At 39.3% G+C, this 20,980-nt stretch overlaps 1 protein-coding gene across 2 annotated transcripts; it reads left to right on the top strand.

Annotated features, from left to right (window-relative positions):
• Window positions 1-826: 826 nt before the first annotated feature.
• On the top strand, window positions 827-20,642 carry LOC134644991 (rho GTPase-activating protein 6-like). Of its 2 annotated transcripts, none has more exons than XM_063498205.1 (13): window positions 827-1,087; window positions 12,185-12,344; window positions 12,929-13,000; window positions 13,782-14,044; window positions 14,243-14,438; window positions 14,933-14,988; window positions 15,078-15,228; window positions 15,337-15,485; window positions 17,625-17,804; window positions 18,302-18,399; window positions 18,569-18,819; window positions 19,328-19,396; window positions 19,481-20,642. In XM_063498205.1, exons 1-13 carry the CDS (start codon window positions 941-943, stop codon window positions 20,047-20,049), a joined length of 2,361 nt encoding a protein of 786 aa, XP_063354275.1. In that variant the 5' UTR covers window positions 827-940; the 3' UTR covers window positions 20,050-20,642. The 2 variants fall into 2 exon arrangements, with proteins under 2 accessions (XP_063354275.1, XP_063354276.1); XM_063498206.1 differs by lacking the exon at window positions 827-1,087 and adding an exon at window positions 7,200-7,437.
• Window positions 20,643-20,980: the final 338 nt, after the last annotated feature.

The raw sequence follows: 20,980 nt of genomic DNA, 5'->3' as shown, positions 1-20,980 counted from the left end.
TCCCTTCCCCGGGGCTCCCACAGGAAGAGCCTGTTCCGAGGGCACTGCATGCCATGTATCTCAGCTGCTCTATGTTGAGCTCAGGGTGATGGAAGAGAGGATCATGAGGTGGGAAAAGATCCGTGTAATATTTCTGTCTTTATTGTTGCTAAGATGTAAGGTTTAACACAAGAGAGAGCCAAAACCATACTTTGGTCTTTGCATTCATAGTGTGAATGTGTCCCACAGAAAATTCATCTACTGGCAGTTTCACTTTACATCAGTGTAATCAACACAGGCCCAGTTAGTGTAAAATGGACTTCACCATATTACCAGATCACAGAAAGACATATACTGTACATTTGGAGTCTTACAAAGAAGATAAAGTAAGCTTCTTTCTAACAACTCTTTCAATTAAGTTAATGAGTTCATACTGTATGTAATAAATATGCAAGCAATATTTGAATAAGGTGTAAAATAGTCCAACAGTCTCATTTTTATTCTACAATAATGATTGTTCCAGCTTTCTATGAGTCTCTTTAGTGATTTATTATTTTTGCACTGTGTTTTATGCTTGTGTACACGATAAAAAATAAAATAAATAAAAATAAAAATTCAGCTGAGCCGCAGGAGGAACTTAAATGCACGCTTTCTGAGTCACAGCCTACTCTAACTCCTGAGTGTATTGTCTGTTTTGGTGTTCGGGGGGAAATTAACATAACTTCTTTAAATGGATGTTAAATGATGAAAGCAGGAAGCAGTGAGTCAGAGTGTTGGGAGGTGGAGGAGGCGACCTGGGACTCCAGGCGCGTATTTCATAATTCATAATACTGAACATGGTGACGCATTGGGGGACCTGCTGCTGCTGTGAAAAAGTCCTTCTTTCGCTCGTTTAGTTTGGACCTGATTATGAATCAGTTTTTCCACTTTTTTCTCCACAACCTGACAAAGTGAAGAAGATATGTCCGCTCAAGGACTGTTAAGCACTGTTTTCTCATGCTCGCTAAGCCCCAAAAGTATTGCCAAGCGGAGACTGAGGCAGACCAGGAGCTTGGACTCGGCGTTGATGCGACATTGCGGTACCGAAGCTGAGGAGACGTCGACTAAGGTCAGTTGACTCGCCAGGTTTGATTGACTGACACCACAAATATAGGCTAACAGGATTTTCGGCGTACTTCCTCTGGTGTTAAATGTATTAGAAGAGGTCGCAGACAGTGATAAAAAAAAAATGTTTGTAGGCGATTATTGTGTGAAATGTTTTTTATGCTGACATTTTTTACTAAACTTTGGAGATGCACGTGTCCTAAAATTTAGGTTATAATACAGAGAAATATTAAAAATGTTTTTACTGTCGAACTTTTGTACCTAAGCGTACAAGAGAGAACTTGTTTATACTGTTGCAAAATTCCGGAAGTAGTTTAAATTCCCATATGGATGATATATCCATTTAATTATTTTCTCTTAATTTTGCCTTAACGCTGGGAACATGCTTTCCACAAATCTATTATTATTATTATTTTATATTATTTGATTTATTTTTGATTTTCATTTGGGCTAAATATCACAGGAAAATCCTCGCTGTTGCAACATCACCAAGTCCATGACTAACAGAGCTCTTAGTTTCATGAGGAGATGTGTAGACTTTTGATGCAGTCTGTGTGTGTCACGGGACAATGAAAGTGATTCAGCCGGTTGCTTTTGCTTTTGTCAAAGTGATGTCAGCACAAGTCTTTGTCTTAACCAGCTCGCTGAACTTTGACACATTTGACGAATGTGAGGGAAATCGTGTCGAAGCACATAAAAGGGCAGAAGTTTCTTTAGTATTAGTATTTTTGCTATTATATTTTATTTAGCATCCTATATAAAAAAAATACAGCTGTTCTTACATAAGAACTCATGGTAACTGTTTGTATTTTATAATGGAAATGCATTACAGATGTGACATTCTAATAGGCTTCTAATAAATGCCAGATATCTGGTCTCTCTTGCAAGTCAGAGCCTCAGAGCCTTCAGAAATTCTGCTTTCAGGGAATCTGAATGAAGCTGATCTAAGCTGGAGACACACCCTTTGTCAGCGAAGACTTTAATGTGATTTATGACTTTTTGGAGTGTGTGCATGAGTTAGCATGCACTTTTTCTCTTTTTTCTACTGAGCATTGTTGAATGTCCCTTGTGTTGCAATAACAAGCTTAGACGTGCAGGCAAATAGCAGAGTTGCTTTTAGTAATATTAATTTAACTGAGAGTGTGAGGAAGTATTTACACATTTATAGAAAGTGCAGCTGTGCAATTCCAGCACAAAACTAGGAAGAACTTCAGTCCCTTGAGCTGAAATCTGAAGTCTGAGATCATTTCTAGAGACCCACGTGACTGGTGTTAGCTTACAGCGACAGCAAGTGCCTTACTGTATGCAAACTTTATTCAAGGTCACAAATCAAAGTCACATTTTCTGAGTTTGTCCGACAAGTGGTTCATTCGGAAAGAGTCAAAGTCTTCTGCAGAAATATTAGTAAAAACAGGCTGACAGTGTTTTCGCCTTTCCACAAAATACTGCTGTATCTCCACCCACTAAATTCCCCAACTTTGCTTTTACTAGTGTTTTTAATTACTTAAATGCCAACCGCTATTGATTTTGCATAAGAGAAGATCACACAGGCAAACAGAGGGCTTATAAAAAATATAACACTGGTTGACACTGCTTTCTAATGATGACATGATTCAAATGATCAGGATGATTGGGAACCCATTGGTCCGTCAGTGTGATCCTGACATTAAAAAACACAATCTTTTCTTGTTTAAAGGGACGTGTCAGAACGGTATTTTTGATCTATGTTATTAAGCGGTTTGCTAGCTCCATAGGTTGAATATCATTGTGTTTTATTAGTGGTGTACTCACTCAGAATCTCAACAATCTGAGTGGAGATGGAAAGCAGAGACATCTGGTTTACATGAAGAAAGCCTCTCTTTCTCACAGTACAGCAGCATGACCTGATCCTTGGCTACAGTCCCTCAGGCACATATTTCTTCCCACTAGAGACTGTCCGACAAGAGACTGCATGGCATGGGGCTAAATCTGCTGGCTTGCAACTGCAGCACTATAGTGTCAAGTTTAGTGTCTGATAAATGGAAACCGCCCAGTGGGTTAGATGTAAACATTTGTGCAAAATCATTGTTTTATATCATTTTGTCTCACATTCATCCTTCCACTGGTTACATAATAGAAAAGTTACGATCTGCTTAGTGTAAGTTAAACTGTATTCTCAGCCAAAATTCCTGGATACTTACACTGAATAACTAAAATCCATTCATAATCTTGGCTTCTATGAGCTGTTAAAAGCTTATGGATCACTTCTTTGTTTGTTTGTTTTTTTGTTTATATTATAGTTTCAGGGATCCCCCCCCCCCCCCCCCCCCAAGTTCTGATCTGTGTATCGTGCTCAAGAGTGCCAATAAGAACAACATGGTCCAACACGTTCTCAGAAGACAGGGCACTGAGCACTGAAAGTTTTATTAAATTAAATAATTTCAGGAAAATCTAAAGTGTGCTCAGCGCTTCAATATCATGACAGTTGGTATGACTGCCCAACGCTAAGTCTGTAACTTTTTAATATGAGTGTGTTGGTTCTTTCTCATGTCCTTATAAGTACGTAGACTCAGTTGCAGTCATGGTAAGCGTCCATTTGAGCTGTTTTTGATTTTGCCTTTTACTGGCTGCAATTGGACTGGAGATATCTGAAAAATGTTTCCTGACTTTTAAATCAGTGATGTGAAAAACTGCATATTTGAAATCATTAAGTATCTTTTTTGGCACTCAGTTTTAATATTGTTCACATGGAAAGTCACAGAGCTTTTGAAAACTTGAATGACTCAATAGAGCCAGATTAGATATCTAGCTATAAATTAGATCTAACATGGTAAATGGCAGGGTTATAACTGGGTTATTGCTTATCAAGCCTTTAGAGGGAGCCATGCATCATTTTGCAGGAGTAATGTAGTGAAGAAATGAGGATATTAATCACTGGAACGATGATTAGGGCTTGTTAGGAGATAATCTCCAAATGATATCCACACTCATCTTGAATTAATTAGTTACTTATTAGTATATATTTTACAAAATGTATGCAATTATACTGTTATCAACTTTCATACTTGCACTGTTCATACACAAGATCATTAGTCCGTCATTTGCTTAAGCAGCGTGGCTATTGGGTCACATTATTTATTAACTTCATGTCAAGTAGGAGGAGGCTGAATATATAGGTTGATAGATTTTGTCAACAACATTAAAGCAAATTTGTTTCTGATGACTAGAGAGCTTCTTAATGTGTTTAGGCCTTTTGCATCATTATTTATGTATAGATACTGACATAGAGCCTCAATTCACAAGCCACCAAGCATGCAAGCAATCTTCAAGCTTTCTGAAACTGCAGTGTTTGCGGCATTAATGTTGAAAATGAGAAATCACAATGAGCCTCAAAACACATCAGAATGGAGCCCTGCGCGCTGGGTATATTGTTTCATGTAGAAAAAGAAACAGTGCAGCTTTGGCGTCATCTGCATTCCTCTAAGCAACACAGCACAGAGATGGCCTGAAGGGGGAAAAAAGAAAAGAAAAAGAGCTTGCAGGAAACTCAAAACTGCACTCTCGAATCTCACTAAAAGGAATTAACTTTATTAAATGCTGGAGGAGGCATATTTAAAGTGAAATCAAGCTTGTTTTCAGAACACTGAAGTTAGAAAATATAGAACTAACAATAGCGCTGAAAGCAAGACTGCAGTTAGAACGAATAAAGGGCCCTTTTGAGTCACGTTTGTGACTCACGACTGAGTACGAGGTGTCTCACCAAATTGTCGTCATCTTTCAGTGTGCACGTAAGCGTTGCGCTTTCAACAGGAACATGTGGTTTTGGAAAATTAGCTCTTAAACTTTGACTGTTGTTGTATTAACTTAATAGGAACCGTATTGTAGCAGGGTAAAAATTCCAGCTGTTCCAGCTGTTGTGTTCCCAATGATATGACAATATGATTATCAGTCAAAATCTGTTCCAGTGGATATGAAAAAAGCCTTTAAATGTATTATTATTATTGGTTATATCTGTTAAAAACAGTGTAACCAAATATCATAAACTACCCCTTTTAATTGTGAATCCCTGTATTCACCTCTTTATCCAAAACCACCTAATGTGGCGTGCACAGTAAACAGTTGCTTAACTAACACATGAGCGCGCGCGCACACACAGCTTTCGTCTATCTGTTTATTTTTTAGCACTTTAATGATTATCCTGCTACTATGATATTCGTTTTAGAGTAAATTCGATTGATCTCAGCTGTTTCTCAAGTTTTGTGGAAGAGCTTGCTGGTGATTCAGTTATTACTGCTAAGCTGTCCGAAGAGCTCTCAAAGTGATGGAGGATTTCTCCACCCAACATTGCCATCAAAATGTTTTGTGTCTGTCTGGCATGCTGCTTCCTGTTTATCATCCTCCTGCAAAGCATTAAGAAAACTCATTTCCAGAGAATAAGTCTCAGCGCACTTTACAAGAAGATGTGGAAGAAAAATAAACAAGAAAAAGAAATTTGAGGCATGACTCTAGTACAAAGTGATCTACAGGTTTTAAGCCTTGCTTCATTGTTCCTGTGGAAGAAGTAATTGAACTAAGCAAACCTGTAGATTGGAAATAGTTTGGAATTGCAGATGAGAATGAAACTTTGTCTAAAACACTCAAATATTTTGAGTTTGCTTCTCAAAAGAAGCCTCTGCTTTCCAGAAAGGACAGCTTAGATTTGTTGACTTGCGTAAAGCTGGGATTATAAAGTAATCTCAAAGTTAAATATTCATTAACTCACAATTGCCTGTAAGTAGAGAAAATTAAGTACTGTGGCTATTCTTGGTAGAAGTGAGCATTTAGTGAAGATTACTCCAAAGACGCAAAGCAGAATGCTCATTTAAGTAGATGTTGTTAACATCTCTTTTCATCACTCTCCGCTGCGAGCAAATCAGTGAACAGACATGTTGACGTTGAAGTGTATGGGTACTACAAAGGTGTGGTACAGTGGAAGACTGCTTTGTTGCCTCTGGGCCATAACAGCTTGGCATCACCCACATGAAAATTACATTAACTGTTTCACAGGATAAAATCACAGTGGCTGTTTATGAGTTGAAGCTCAGCATGTTAATTGTTTATGTGTATTAACATGAGAACGTTACTCTGTTAATAGTAATAAATACTTGAGATTCCGGGAGATCATGTCACACCTAATAACCGAAAACGGTTCACATGCTTTGCATCTCTGTAGCTGCTGGCCCTTTATTCTGACTACCAAGTTCTGCAGACACAATTCAGAAGCTTTAATTTCAGCACTATGTCGAAGGTAGACTGTGCCAGCTGCTGTCATGTTATGTCAGTGTGGACGGGTTTCACCTAAGGAGCTGCTACAGTTTTGACTTATCATACAGTAGCAGGAAAAAGTGGAGACGTCCGTAGCAACACTAATGATGACCCTGTTCTAGTGAAGTGAGTACCTCAACCCAGCTCCTGAGGACATGAGTCAAGGGACTGTAGGGTTTCATTTTTCCATAAATTCATTTTCTCAACTACTTATGCAATTCAGGATTGTGGGTGGGGTTGATGCCTTTATAAAAGACTCATATTGAGTGCAGATACAGATAAAGCTTATCTGCAGTGAGCACAGCTGTCTGCTGGATTTAACAGTCTAGCCCTTATTTTCAAGCTATTTAACTCTGCTAGCGTTAATGTTCTCTGGCAAACGGCTAGTGTAAAAGCTTACATGATATAGGAAACGTGAACTCACCAAGCCAAAGGTTGCAGCACTGTGCACCAAGCAAAATGGCATTTTATTAATATACCAATAGGTCTAGAGCATATCCCAGCTAGCAAAATGCCCAGTAAAGTAAAAGAACGAAGTATTAAAGTATTATTATACTTTAATATACTCTTTACTTACTTTTTAAATTCATTTACTTATTTATTTTATTATAATTGGGTTCCCAAACTTCTCAGTAGCAACAGTGCCTGGCACGGCCTTTTGGGTAATGTAGTTCTAAGAATGATTGGCACTTTTGAAGTATCGCGCAAAGCGAGAAACTGGCTAACCGTGCGTGCTTCTGATGTACCTGCAGGTATGCGCTTCTGTGCTTTGGGATTCGTTTGTTTACTTGACACAAAGAGGGCTGACTCTTCCTGTCGCCCCCTCCCTGTCAGGCCTAACTTTATTTATGAGGCTTGCAGCAATGTAAATCATACCCAGAACTTGTGTCACTTGCCAGTAGACGTGAGGCCGGGCAGTGCTGGCTGTAAACATGTGGGTTGCTTGTATCAGGGATGATGGTGTGAAATCGGTTAATTTGGCACTAATCGGCTCTGAGCGCAGTTGAAGGGTCACTTCTCGTCCGCGGAGACTTTGTGATGGGGGATCTGGAGCGAAGCATCACTTACGCTGTGAGTAACGTTTCAGAAAGTTAGCGATCTGAGCTGTTGACGCTCTGAATGTTTCCTAAACAGTTTGCAGAAGTGGACGGAACATTTGCAGGCATTAGTGTAATGACATAAACTCAGGACGTGCGCTTATGCCCGACAGACTTTAACGCTTTTGGTCCGTACGATTTTAATAGAGATAGCATCACAATATTTCCACTCATGGACCTGCACTTTTACTCAGCATACATTATGCGTCAATATTATTAGCCTTATCTTATGATGGCTTAGTCCTCTAAATAAATGTATTTTTTTGTTTGGTTGTTTCTTTTTTCAATAATGGAGGTTTAATAATTGTTGCAAAAACTACAAACACAAAGGGAAATAACAGCTGACATCCACCCTTGCGTGCAAAAATCTGTATACCAGTGTTGAATGTAGTTGTTTCATTGCTTATTCAAATCTAATGCAGAATTCACTGTACAACTCTCCAGCAAATAATGTTGACACAGTGTAAGGGCTCCATAGAAAGCTCTTCCTGTAATGCCCCATTCAATGGCTTCCTGAGCACTAAAGAATATTCATCACCCCTCTGGATTTTGTTTAAGGGTGGTTGATTGGTGTAATCTGAGCTTTCAATCTAGCCATATTGTATGAACTACCTTGCACATTTCCTCTCATTGTATTCGAGGAAGCGCTATTGTGTTTCAGCAAGGCTTTGACTTAAATTTAGGTCCTGCACAACTGGGTACACCTGTATTTGAGAGCTGTGTATCAGTGAAGCTGGAGTGTTTCAAATTTAAATAGATATTCAGATCAGTTGCTATAAGAGCATATAAATGGATTAACTTAATCACTTGATATTAACTTACCAGTAAATTGAGGATAATGCCCCATCAGGGACAAACATGAGCAAACGGTAATTCCACCTTTATGATGACAGCTTCTGTAGCATCTTAAAACAGCTGTTTAGCTCTGAGTTCACTGAAATCTGACTAATTTGAAAAATTACAAAAGGCTACTACAAAAGGCAGTAATTGTCACAACCTGTTAATGATATGAAAAAGCACTGAATGAAATCTGTTCATGTTTGGACATGACAGAATTGAACCTATTGGCTAAGAGATATTGCATAAAAGAGGACGGTGTTTGGAACTGCACAAAGCAAATAACTGGCTCTTTGTTTCTGAGTACTGTAACAACTGGGAGAGACTGTGGGAACCCAGCTCACCATCACATCAGATACATGGAGAGCGTTTCCACTCCCATACAGTCACAAAAGAGGAATGTGTGAACAAAGTGACATAACTGCAATTGTGACTTACTCATGACATTTATGCAACTGCAATGTTAATGATATTGATCCCGCATATGGTTTTGTGACCTGGGCATTAAAGTTTTAAGTGTGTAGCTTCTGTCCAATGGCCAAAAAGGTAATGCCAAAAAGCTTTGTAAAATGCAGACAGCTAAGATAATATTTATTTATCCTTCCATTTCCTAACCACTCATCCATCTTAGGGTTGTGAGTGATCTGGAGTCTATCCCAGCTGCCACAGGGCAAAAGTATCTCCTGCTCCTTGCCCCTTTGAAAGAAAAGCCCTTTATTTTCATGTATATATTATATACAATTGATCAGAACTGTTGTAAATGGCAAGTAATGATTATAGGAATCACTAATCATACATTTTTAAATGGAATATAGTTGTACACAAAAAATAGAGTTCAATTTTAAAATAAAAGAATTTACAGTTTTGATTAAAATACATTTTATTTTCCATATTTTTAATTTCTGAGCTTTATGTTGGTGTTGGCATGGGCGTGGACACTTACCATTTTACAGAATGTACAAAATTTCCAGAAATTACCTTGATTTTTTCCATTAAATTTCTTTTTACAGTGTACAGAGATTTCAGCGACAGTCACTCACATGTTCAAATGAGACATTGTGTAATGCAAGCTTATCACATTAAAAGCGAGACTGAACATGCATCTAGCATTTAAAGCTGGCAGCAGAAAAGAGTCACAAATCTATTGTGATACATGCCAAATACAGGTTATTCACTACTGCCTTTGCACAGTAAAGGAAATATGTTTGTCATAGAATATTATTTGCCCGTGCATTAAAAAATGATTAGATGCTAAAGAGCGGCTTCTTTCTATAGTAGTTCTATAAATTGATATTTTTTATCTGTTAGAATTATGCAAGATTATGTGCTGTAAAGAGGAGGATATCTAAAACTGTTCCAATTCTCGTTGGTACACTTAAGCACTGTTTTTTTTAAAGTACTTGGCAAGTAGGTTGTTCCAGCATGCTGGGGAACTTCCCACACTTCTCCTGAGGTTTTAGGCTGTCTGCATTGCTTCTGTCTCTTGATATAATCCTAGACTGACTCTATGATGTTGGGATCAAGAGTCTGTGTGGCCCAGGCGATCTGTTGCAGGACTCGTTGTTCTTCTTGTCACTGAGGATAGATTATGACTGTGGCTAAAGGTTTGGGCTCGGTGTCATGCTGGTGAATGAATTAAGGCTTAGTCAGATGCCTCTCTGAAAAATGCCTGCGTCTTAAACTTTTTCACCGCTTTTATACTGCACATTGTCATACTGTATGTGTGCTAGATAATGGTATGCTACTGTTACACAGCCCTAATTCTCATTTAATGGGAGTGAGCCACTTTAGTGTAAGCCTTATCCCGATAATGAGTTACTAAGCTTCTTTGGAAAATGGCTCATATGACTGGCTTGACTGTACTGGATCAAAGCAGGGTAATCTCTGAGATGGAGATGCTCAGAGGTTGAGGATTTCAGATCAGATTATTTTCCTTGTCACTACTCCAGTATAAAACCTTTAGAATATCTGTAACAGTGTTTACTAATGAAGCATTTTTTGTGAAATGGCTTTTTAGACGATAGACAAGCACCTGCTAAAACTGTACGCACCATCACACACTATACTAAATTGAGCTAAAAAGAAACTAAGATGACACATTTCACATTTAAGGGTAGCTATTATTGCACAGTCAGTATTGATGATACAGCAGCTGATCTAGTTAAGCTTTTGCTTTTTGTTTGGTTTCCAGCAGCTGTGCCCTATGGCAACGTGTTTTTAGGTGTTGCACAAATCCATATGTCAGTTTGTTCCATTCAGGTAAAAACAGTTATGTCATGAGGCTTTTATTTATTTGTTTATTTTTAATTTGGGAAAAAACATTTACTTGGCCCCAGCTGACTATTACATGGTAGTCAAAGGTCATAATGACATTAATACATGTTTCAAGCACTATCACTTGTTAACAGAAAGAGTAATTGTGAATATATTTCAGTTTTAGTCCCACAATGAACTCGTGATTCTAGTCTTTGATGATACATCTATGGCAGTCATGAGAAAAAGAAAGGACTCTGTAGTTCTGTGAAAAACTGAGTACTTAGTACTGCTTCCATAGGAATTCAAAATGTAAGTAGATGATGATAATCACATGCACTTGATTAATTTTGTCATCAGCAAGTGTGACCACCCCTATTAAAGCTTTTAAGGTTTTTGTTGGTCTGGTGTAATCGGTGCAATGCCGCAATCTTCACAGAAGTGGAAGTCCCAGCAAATTTATCCAAAGGTCAGACTCAGAGAGTCAAAGAAATTGGAGAAAAAAAAAACTAAGAACTACATGTCAGTCTTTACAGGCCTCAATTAGCATGCTAAATGTTATAGTTCATGACAGTGCATTTAGGAAAAGACTGAACAAGCACGGCTTGTTTGGAAGGTGTTGCCAGGAGAAACCCTCTTCTCCCTAAAAAAAAACTTGGCAGCACGGCTTATCTTTGCAAAGTTTCATCTGAACAGACTGCAGGAGTTCTGTAACAATCTCCTTTTGTCAGGCAAGACCTAAGTGAAGATGTTTGACGAAAACCAAACACAGCATATCAGGACAAACACCTCATACCAGCTGTTAAGCACAGTGATGGAGGGGTGCTCTGTCCTCAGTCTGTCTGACAGCTACAGCTTGGCCAAAATTGAGTCATACAACAGGACAACAATCCAAAATCACAGCAGCAATTTGCAACAGAAAGATTGAAAAAGAAAAGTTGGGCCAGGTGTTGCATTGGCCAGTCAAAGTTCAGACTTTGGAACAATGTCTGCAAACCTCAATGAACTGCACCGTTGTACAGAATAGTGGGCCAGAATTCCTCCAAAGTGATGTAAAAGACTATAAAGTCATATAGAAAATGAATAATTCAAGTTATTGCTGCTAACGGTGCATGCTATTGAATGATGGAGTGTAGTGTTTTTTCCTTTCACAGGAATGCATAGAGTCTTGTGAACACTTTCTTTTTCACATGACTGCATGTGTGTCTGGACAGATATGGATGCAAACTGTAACTTCACTGTATGGTGGAGGCATACGGTGAAAGGCCTCACATTACTGGGGCAGAAGTTCAGTCAGGCAGCATCACTAATGTCAACACCTCATAATTCTTGTTTCGACATGCAGAAAAAATATTTGTGATGGATTACATAAAGTGTTTAATACAATTGCAACAAGAAATTAATAACATTTGCACATTGCAACCTGTCTCTCCCGTGCAGTCTGTCAGTTTCCCTCGTGGGAAACAGTTTTGATGATTTTCAGCTGCCAAGTGAAGCAGAACTGCAAGTGTTTGCCAGTTGATGCACACTGCCATCTGCAGAGAGTGTGACAGGTCATGAACGTATGACACAAATTATGGATGTAATTGTCTGATGTGCTTTAAAACCTGCATGTTTGTGTTTGCCCTCAGGGTGACTTCACTTGGAACAGCTTGTCAGGAGGCACTGTTGGCCTCAAGCCCGTCCCCCTGCAAAGCCTCTCAGAATTGGAGAGGGTTCGTCTCCAGGATGTGGCCTTCAAGCGATTGCTTCGGTGTCATGACCTGGGCTGCCACATCACCATCCCTAAATGTATTACCACACACAGACACACACACAATTACAGGCCTCTTCTTGTCTCCCAAGTTGTTATTCTGTCTCAGGCAAGAAACTTTCTGAAAAAACACATGCTGAGCAACAGATGGGAAATGTTCCTCTCTCCTTTTTCTCCTTTTTGTTGTGTAAGGGCGTCATACTCATAAACTCATTGGTTTAATGATGTGAGCTCATCTACCTTCTCCAGTAATAGGCTGAATCATTTCTGGAGTCCACTACTGCTGCCCTCTATAACGAAAGCTTTTAAAAACTGTTTATTTTCTGGTGAGCTGTCTTGGTTTTTCTTGTTTCAAAATCGTCCCTGGAGTCTGTAGTGCTTTGAAAACGCCATAAATAGAGGACATGTGAAAAATGTGCTGTTTTCTGAAAAGGAACAGTCCTGTAAATTCACGGTGAATTAAGATTTGCTTTGCATGTCATTATCTTGACATTTTTTATATAGTTTGTGTATGTTTCTTAGCTCTTTTGTGTAGTGACCCTGAGAATATCAAGTGGAGCAGACATAAACAGAAACATATTATCTAGACTTCTGTTTTTTTTTACCTGTGACTCTTTTTTAGATGGCCACAAGCACAAGAAGACACTCAGGAGGAAGTTGGATTCATTATCTAAAGAGAAGAGTAAAGACAAAGGTAACATGATCAGGATATAGTCTTAATTCTGGTGCTTTAAAGGGTAGTTTTCTCCCAATTTTCTATTTACAACATGAAGTAATGGCAGCATAGCAGGAACTTTGGTGCTTTCAAGCACTTCTTAAACAGATAAAGATAAACACAGCTATCTTTTAGGTCTGTAGGAGAACCACTGAGTCTTGTAAGACTTTCATTCCCTTCCAGTTTCTAGTCTAGTCAGCCTGTGACATTTTAAAAAATACTCTTTTATCCCTTTTTGCTGAAGCTGTATCGACTCACTGAAGCCGACAATCTCAGCTTTTTATACCCACGGAGCACTGAGCGATCAAAATCAGTACAGAGAGGGCTGTGATCTCCAACCACCACGCTGCCCCGCCCGCTGCAACAATCCAACAGGAAAGTGATGTTCTCTGTCAGACAGGCAGTCGAGGGAAATAACTAAAACAATCTTAAGTGGTGGCTTGTTCGTTACAGCCTATCCTCAGGCATGCCCAGCCCCCTCTTTCCTCTTTTCCCTTTTTGTTTACAAAAGCACTTGGGAAAGTATGTGCTCCCTCACTCTGAATATTAAGTGTGGCTGTAGAACAGTGTTCTTGGCATTTATCTTGAGCAGGATTTATTTAAAAAATATATATTAAATGCTTTCTACAGAAACTAATCCAGAGAGTAAAATGGATAATACGCTGCCATGATTGACACATCTAAAGAGAAGCTTTCTGTTGACTTGGAGCTTATATGTGAACTTTAAGTCTTGCTGTCTTGCTCTTCCCCCCTCACATAGACACCACGCCACAGGCGTTTGGCATACCACTGTCGCATGTCATATCCAACGACCGCATGCGCAAGCTGCGGCACGATCACCCACGGGAAGAGCACAGTGACCCCACTGAATTGATGCTATCCTTCCTTCATCTTACATCTAGCTACAAAAGGGCTAACAAAGAGCTCTCCAGCAGCAACTCGTCACTGAGCTCCACTTCTGAGACCCTTAATGAATCACCACTGCCCAGCACACCAGACATAGCCCCACGGACACGCAGACGGGTAGGCTTCCCTGTCAACAAACCTTGCATACACTGATGTAGAATAACAAGTTATTTGTCTGATTATGCTTGCACTTGAGATTTCTTTGAGAATTTGTGACCTTTTTAGATGTTCCGCCGGAGGCTGATGATGTGGCCATTCACAGCATATGATCAATTGCTTTTCCAGTCATTATACTGTCACCCATCTGCTTAACAGGGCGGAGTGTCTGTGGATTGCATCACTGACCTTGATGACAACCAGTCTCGGCTCTTGGAGGCACTCCAGCTGTCTCTGCCAGAAGAGGCAGCTGGCAACACGAAGAAGCACCATGATGAAAAGCTCAGCCTTAACCCTATTTACAGACAGGTGCCCAAGATAGTGGACCAGTGCTGCCAGCACCTGGAAAAATACGGTACGTAGTGCACAAGTAAAGGTACATAAACACAGTGCAGAATACCAAATTAAATTCTATAAAATGTACAGTAATGCACGTCACAGAAGAAGGTCCTGGGTTCTAATCCACCATCTGGCTGGGGCCTTTCTGTGTGGAATTTGTGTGTTCCCCTCAATGTCTGTGTGCGTTCTCTCTGGACACTCTGGCTTCCTCCCACACTTCAGAAACATGTAGTTAGTGGGATTAGGCTAATTGGTCATTTGAAATTGGCCTTAGGTGTGAATGGTTGTCTGTCTCTTTGTGTTAGACCTGCGAAAGGTTGGGGGCCTGTCCAGGATATACCCTAGCTCTCACCCTATGGCAGCTGGGATAGGCTCCAGCCCCAGCAGAAGAAAATGGATGGATGCAAAATGTACAGAATATTCCCTTAAACACTTGGTTAAATGTTCATTGTCTTGCGATGCAAATGCCTTGGAAGTTGGCTCTAAAGGAGCATCTTTGTCTTTGTTTAGCCCTACAGACAATTGGAATTTTTCGTGTTGGGAGTTCCAAGAAGAGAGTACGACAAGTAAGATGTCAGCTTAGCTTTTTAACACCTCTGCACTTTATCCACGGGTAACCTTTTAACCATATCAGTTGTCACAATATTTCACCCAGCTTCGTGAGGAATTCGACCAGGGATGGGAGGTTTACATGGATGAAGAGCACAGCGTCCATGATGTAGCTGCATTGCTTAAAGAATTCTTGAGAGACATGCCTGAGTCACTGCTGACAAAAGAACTTTATACAGCCTTCATCAATACAATGTGTAAGAAAAAGACATACACAATAAACAATCCACTATCTTCTGATTACTTTGAAATTAATGTTAACTGTGTGTTTTTGTTGTTGTTGTTGTTGTTCTTTTCTTCTACAGTGCTGAATTTTTCAGAGCAAGACAGTGCCATCCAGCTCCTGGTGTTTATGCTTCCTCCCTGTAACAGCGACACGCTACAACGCCTCCTCGGCTTGTTGTCCACTGTGTCTGCACATGCTGAAGACAGCCTGGACAGTGAGGGACATAAGGTAGAGGCCGGTTTTTACAGCAGTCTAAAATGCTTCCGAGAAGCACAAGCTTTTGTGTGATGAATTTTATATAAGTGTGAGGTAGCACACAATGAGGTGATGATAATTTAGTTAATAATTTTGTCTTCTTTGCTCCCAGAAGACACCCAGAGTTTAACCCTTAGGGACTGCCTCTTTTGGCAAGAAATCACACATTTTATAGCTTGTTGATTCTATCGCTGAATAGGAAAAAATATGTTAAATCACAAAACAATCTTATTGATAAACTGGTGATACATCGTATCCCAATTGCCATCGGAGGGAAGTCAAAAAGATATGCAGTACATCTGAGGCCTCTTATTTTTAATTTGAAGGAAGGGACATACCAAAACGCAACACCTTTATGCACAATATGGTTTCTTTAATAACCTTTGAGTGAGGACATAAACACTGCACGTTGGTATCATTCTCTTCTGTCTTAGGGCCAGATTTACTGTTGTTCTGTGCAAAACCCTCAATTGGCTTTTTAAAAGCTACTCTTGGGATTTACTTAATACGCACAGTGTCAATTTTGTGGCTATAAAGCATGGAGACATTTTGTGGATTAAATTTCCCTCTCATGGTTCAGAATTTAGAAGATGAACAAAACATAAGCATTAACTTCATAGGTTTTGAGGTGGAATAAGTATCATTCAATTAAGTTTATTTCACAACAGTCAACAACAACAGTCGCCTCGAGGCAAGCATCATTTAATGAAATTTGGTAAATGCTCTTTTCACTGCGTGGCAAATAATAAACCTAACTGGAAGGGCCAATAAGTGTAAAAAATTAGGGAGGAGATTATTTAAATGAATCATACAAATGTGATTTACTAAGGACTGTTGCAGGCGAATTAGTGCAAATTACACCATTATTTAACTCAGGAAAAAGCATGTCTTATTTTGCGCCTGATGTGGCTGTGATAGTTGCCGCTAGGAACGTTAATTTATTTGAAATGCCAACAGGAGATGTTATCGGAATGAGTGCGTAATTGCTGTGGGTGGATTAGTCAAAGTTGTAAGTGCGGTGGCAGAACTTTGGCTCTGTCCTTTGGCTCTTCGCTGTTTCCTCCCACTGAATGTTTAGAAAAGCACTTCACATATTTCTTGTCCTCAATCACACTGGTATTTCAGTGTAACAGGGCACAACTTTACATGGACACGCAGTGGAAGGGGACAATAGTTTCCTAAAACAAGATGGATACAAACCGTGATGTATGAGAGGCAGCAAACGTACTTTTTACAGTGAGCAAGGTTTCCAGTATTGTGTCCTTCAAGTCACATTTCTACACAGAGATCAGCCCATACAGTGATAACTGCAGAGAGTACAAAAGCCTGTACATGTCTTTACTCAGCAGTGCATACACACAGTAGGGGTAACTCCATTAATATTCAGACAGGATCTGATGGCAAACAGTGTTTTGTGTTGTTATTCAGCACATCTCACAGGCCAGCTGTTACAGATTCCAGGCGTATACGTTTGATTGTATTAAAGCAGTTTTTCTCCACACCTGAGCTGTCAAAGCTAGCCAAAGAGCAGATGGCCCAGCATCCAAATTCCCACAAAGTTCTTACCAGTTTCTTACAGATATATAAAACGTTCTCCTTAAGCTGTCTTCAGTAATTTGCTCTGCTCTTGGCAGCTTGTGTTGGTCATTACTGCAATGAATCGGCTATATTTGCATGAATAACTTAGTGCCTTATTAGTAGATCACTTGCAAAAGCTTTCAGGCCCACAGGTGTTTTCTTTTTCCTTCTCTTTTTCAATTGCAGCTAATTTTCCCTGCAATAAACCTGATATAGATGGATCTGCATATTTGATTTGACAGATTTTTCACAGTAGATCTCATCCTGACATAATCCTAATGGGAATTTGTGACTCCTCCTGGACTCGAACCAGCCATTGTTCATGTTTTTGCACTGTTATGTCATGTTATGCAGCACTTTGTTTGAGAATGACGAGACAGTTAAAGTGATCTGGTTATCCCAATATGATTATTAATCATCAACTCAAAAGCAAAATATGTGCAAATAAATTGATATAATGCAAGTTTAGTTGGAGGATGTGTTTGTTCAGTAGTTTAAACATGTTATGAGAACTCTGTGTTCTGTTTTGTTTAGGTTACAGGCAACAAGATGACATCGCTTAATTTAGCTACCGTCTTTGGACCCAACCTCTTACACAAGCAAAAAAACTCAGACAAAGAATTTGCAGTAGAGAGTTTTGCCCGTGCAGAGGAGAGTGCAGCCATCATCGGCGTTGTCCAAAAGATGATCGATACATATGATACGCTGTTTATGGTAAGGACTCTAACTGCAAACTAAGATGTTAAACATTCTTAAGGTTTTCTTTGGTCATTCAGTGTTTGCTGTTGTGTCTTGTGCAAGTTCACCCAACTAGATATAAAAATCGACTTCAAATATAGGTTTGGTAAAATATGATTCCAGCCTCTGTTTTGTTGGTGTGATGACGGCAGGATGCTCATCTTCATTATCTACATTCTCTGTTTTTCAACTGAAACCTCAGCCGAGTCACACTTTAGTTAAACTATCTGAAAATTATCTGTCAAGAAAATCAGCAGGGTAGAAGTCAATCAAACATGTATTTACATTAATTATTTTCTCAGTGCACCTTGCGAACATCTGGTAAATGACTGAATGAGGAGCGTAGGCTTTTTTTTTTTAAACCCTTCTGGGGGGCATCATCTAATTAATATGGAGAAGAGTTTCGTTCTGCTTAATCACCAAATCAATGAGTGAGGATGAAGGAGAAACCAAATTTATGTTTTTTTTTCTAGGTGCCCCCTGACCTGCAGAATGAGTTGTTGATGAGTTTGCAGGAAACAGATCCTGATGTGGTGGATTATTTACTGCGGAGAAAGGCCTCACAATGCTCGTGAGTTTCTGCCTTTTGTCTCATTGTGCATTTATGCGCGTGCACGACTACTTAAATGATCAGAATCAAGCACACATTATATCGTGTGGTCACAGGTTTTTCTAGAATTGAGTGTTTTTGTCCAAACATACCCACCCATTAACATATTGCGTCTGCTTTGTCTTCACAGAGAGCCCAGCCTTAGGTCAGAAGAGTCGTTCTCTCTGACTGACAGACGCTTGTCCAGTGACTCACACAAGCCATCTAGTGGAGAGGTTTCTCCCTATGACAATAACTCCCCCGTCCTGTCCGATCGACCGCGGTTTAAATACACAGAGGACGGCAGTCTGCTCTCAGACAGAGTTCCCAGACAGGACAAACTCAGAGACCAATCAAAAGACAACTCTGGCAGTACCTCCCCTACACTTTCTACTGACAAAGGTGAACAAAATTCATTTCAACAATAGTTTTAATGTATAAAGTGTAACTTGAAAGATCTGGGGAATTTTCTTCCTGAGAGTTCACTCCCACATCTATGTTAGCCAACAGTGCCTTAAAGTCTTCTTAAAGCCACATTAAAGTTCAGATATAATGAATACATTTGTAATATGAACATAAAACAGTAAACATGACAGTATATTTCCAAATAATAAAACATGATAACTTCTATTTTTTATGGCATCATTTTGATGTTTGAAATACTCCCAAGGAGGCGTTTATTTCTCTCTTTAAAAGACAAGATGGTCACATGTCATTAATCATTTCCATAACTTCCAGTATCTAATATATCTAAGATAATTTCTTTGTAAACGTCACATTGCCAAGGCCAAAAGGAAACAGAAAGAGGCTTAAAAAAGGTGAAATAGCTTTAATCTTCTCATATTTTGCATTGAGATAATATGCATTAAAGCAAAGAAAGTAATCCTCTTAGTTCTTTTGTTTCTGTTAGAGGCCTCAGCTGACAGTTTCTGGGACACCTGGCATGAGCTGTTCGGAAAGGATTTCACTGGCATCGCCGGTAACTGAATCCATTTTACATGTTGCTCCAGATGGTCTTTGGGTATGGAATAAATGCTGGATGCTAATGAATGTTTTCTCTCAGGATACCTTGGAGACGTGTCGGAATGTGACTCATACGGCTCATCCGAGGGGCTGAGCAGTCACCAAGGTAACAACAAGCTGTCTGTCAGTGCAACACAAATGTCATTGGGCGTTTCGGAATGCAGGCCACACCCTCCGGTGACTCGCTGCAGCAGTGGTCCTGATGACCAGAGAGAGCAGAGACACCCAGAATCGTTATTATTACATCAGGCAATGAGCAGCCAATCAGGAGCTGTTAGCTCAGACAACTTAGCACAAAGGACAGGATGCACTGAATGTCCATTACTCCAGGTCAGGACTGACAGTTTATCTTCCCTTAACTGCTCTCGACCTCTAAGAGAGACTCATATTTCTCACTCCACACCCTCCCTCTTAAAATCTCAGCATGACCCCCAAATCCCACAACAGTCCCAGCAGAGCGCTGACTTCAAGATTGTAGATACATCAGATGCCACTGGGCCTGGAGAGGAAAAAGGCCCTGATTCTTCAAATTGGCAGAAAGAGAGGTGGCATATATGGAAGATGATGTCAAAAGAAAATCCAGAAGCTCTACCAGAAACATTGGTGTGACCCACTCTTAACTGATAAGCAGACTGTGGATCAATGTTTTTTTAAAAACATGTGCACGTCTCCTGTCACATCATCAGGTTATCATTGTGTGCAGTTAACATTATCAGTTGATTTTAGTGTTTTATACTGAATATAAAATGCTAAATGATATATACTTGTTATTGTTATTTTGCACTAACTATATAGTTTAAGCATGATTTTGTATGTTTTTGTATTTTTTTTTAAACAGAACCATCAAAAACTTGTATGTAGACTTGAATGTAATAATTGGACTTGAATATTGTTTTATATTATGAAATGTAAATATAAAAAATTGTTTTTTTAATATTTCTTTAAATTTATAGCAACCTAATCTTGACACATCTGTAAATGCTGCAATAATATGTGTGTGTCTTGAGTCCATGGCTCATTGTTTTTTTGTATTTTTTCTTTCAAGAAAATGCTTATATTTTAACAGAAGTTCGTCAGCTTACCAACATCCTGCGTTTGTGTTTGCTACAAAAGAAATTATTGTTAAAAAGCATTTTTTGCAGATATGAATATATTTAATATAAGTTTACAGTCATTTGTAATTTAATGAAAAACAACTTTCTCCAGGTGTCTCCTAATAAACAGATTAAGAGTTGTCTCTTTGTGGTCACATTTCCTGCCTCACCCATTTGGCTTCACTCGGAGTAGCACTCAGAGTAATGATTTCTTCAGATTCCAGAGTCCTATCTATCTAGCAAAGGTTGTGGGCTGTACCAGGAAGTGGCACGTATCAGCACTGAACATTGAGATATAGTATTAAATTACATTATATGATATGAATATATGTATATATTTGTTTATTTTAGGTTCAGGTTTACTAAAATGGCTACTGGTAGGCAGTAGGAGTTCAGAGCACAGTGAAACAATTTCCTAAGCTGGCCACAAGAGGGAAGCATAAGAC

Source organism: Pelmatolapia mariae, linkage group LG16_19 (assembly GCF_036321145.2).
Source record: "Pelmatolapia mariae isolate MD_Pm_ZW linkage group LG16_19, Pm_UMD_F_2, whole genome shotgun sequence".
NCBI lineage: Eukaryota > Metazoa > Chordata > Actinopteri > Cichliformes > Cichlidae > Pelmatolapia > Pelmatolapia mariae.
The sequence above is the reverse complement of the archived record's forward strand: the minus strand, read 5'-3'. Positions and strand labels throughout refer to the sequence as shown.

What these genes read in the sequence shown, in the direction of transcription:
- LOC134644991 (XM_063498205.1), top strand. Translation starts at nt 941, where the DNA reads ATGTCCGCTCAAGGACTGTTAAGCACTGTTTTCTCATGCTCGCTAAGC. An exon ending in CCAGCACCTGGAAAAATACG is followed by an intron (nt 14,439 to 14,932) that starts GTACGTAGTGCA and finishes GTCTTTGTTTAG; the next exon opens with CCCTACAGACAATTGGAATT. An exon ending in CATATGATACGCTGTTTATG is followed by an intron (nt 17,805 to 18,301) that starts GTAAGGACTCTA and finishes TTTTTTTTCTAG; the next exon opens with GTGCCCCCTGACCTGCAGAA.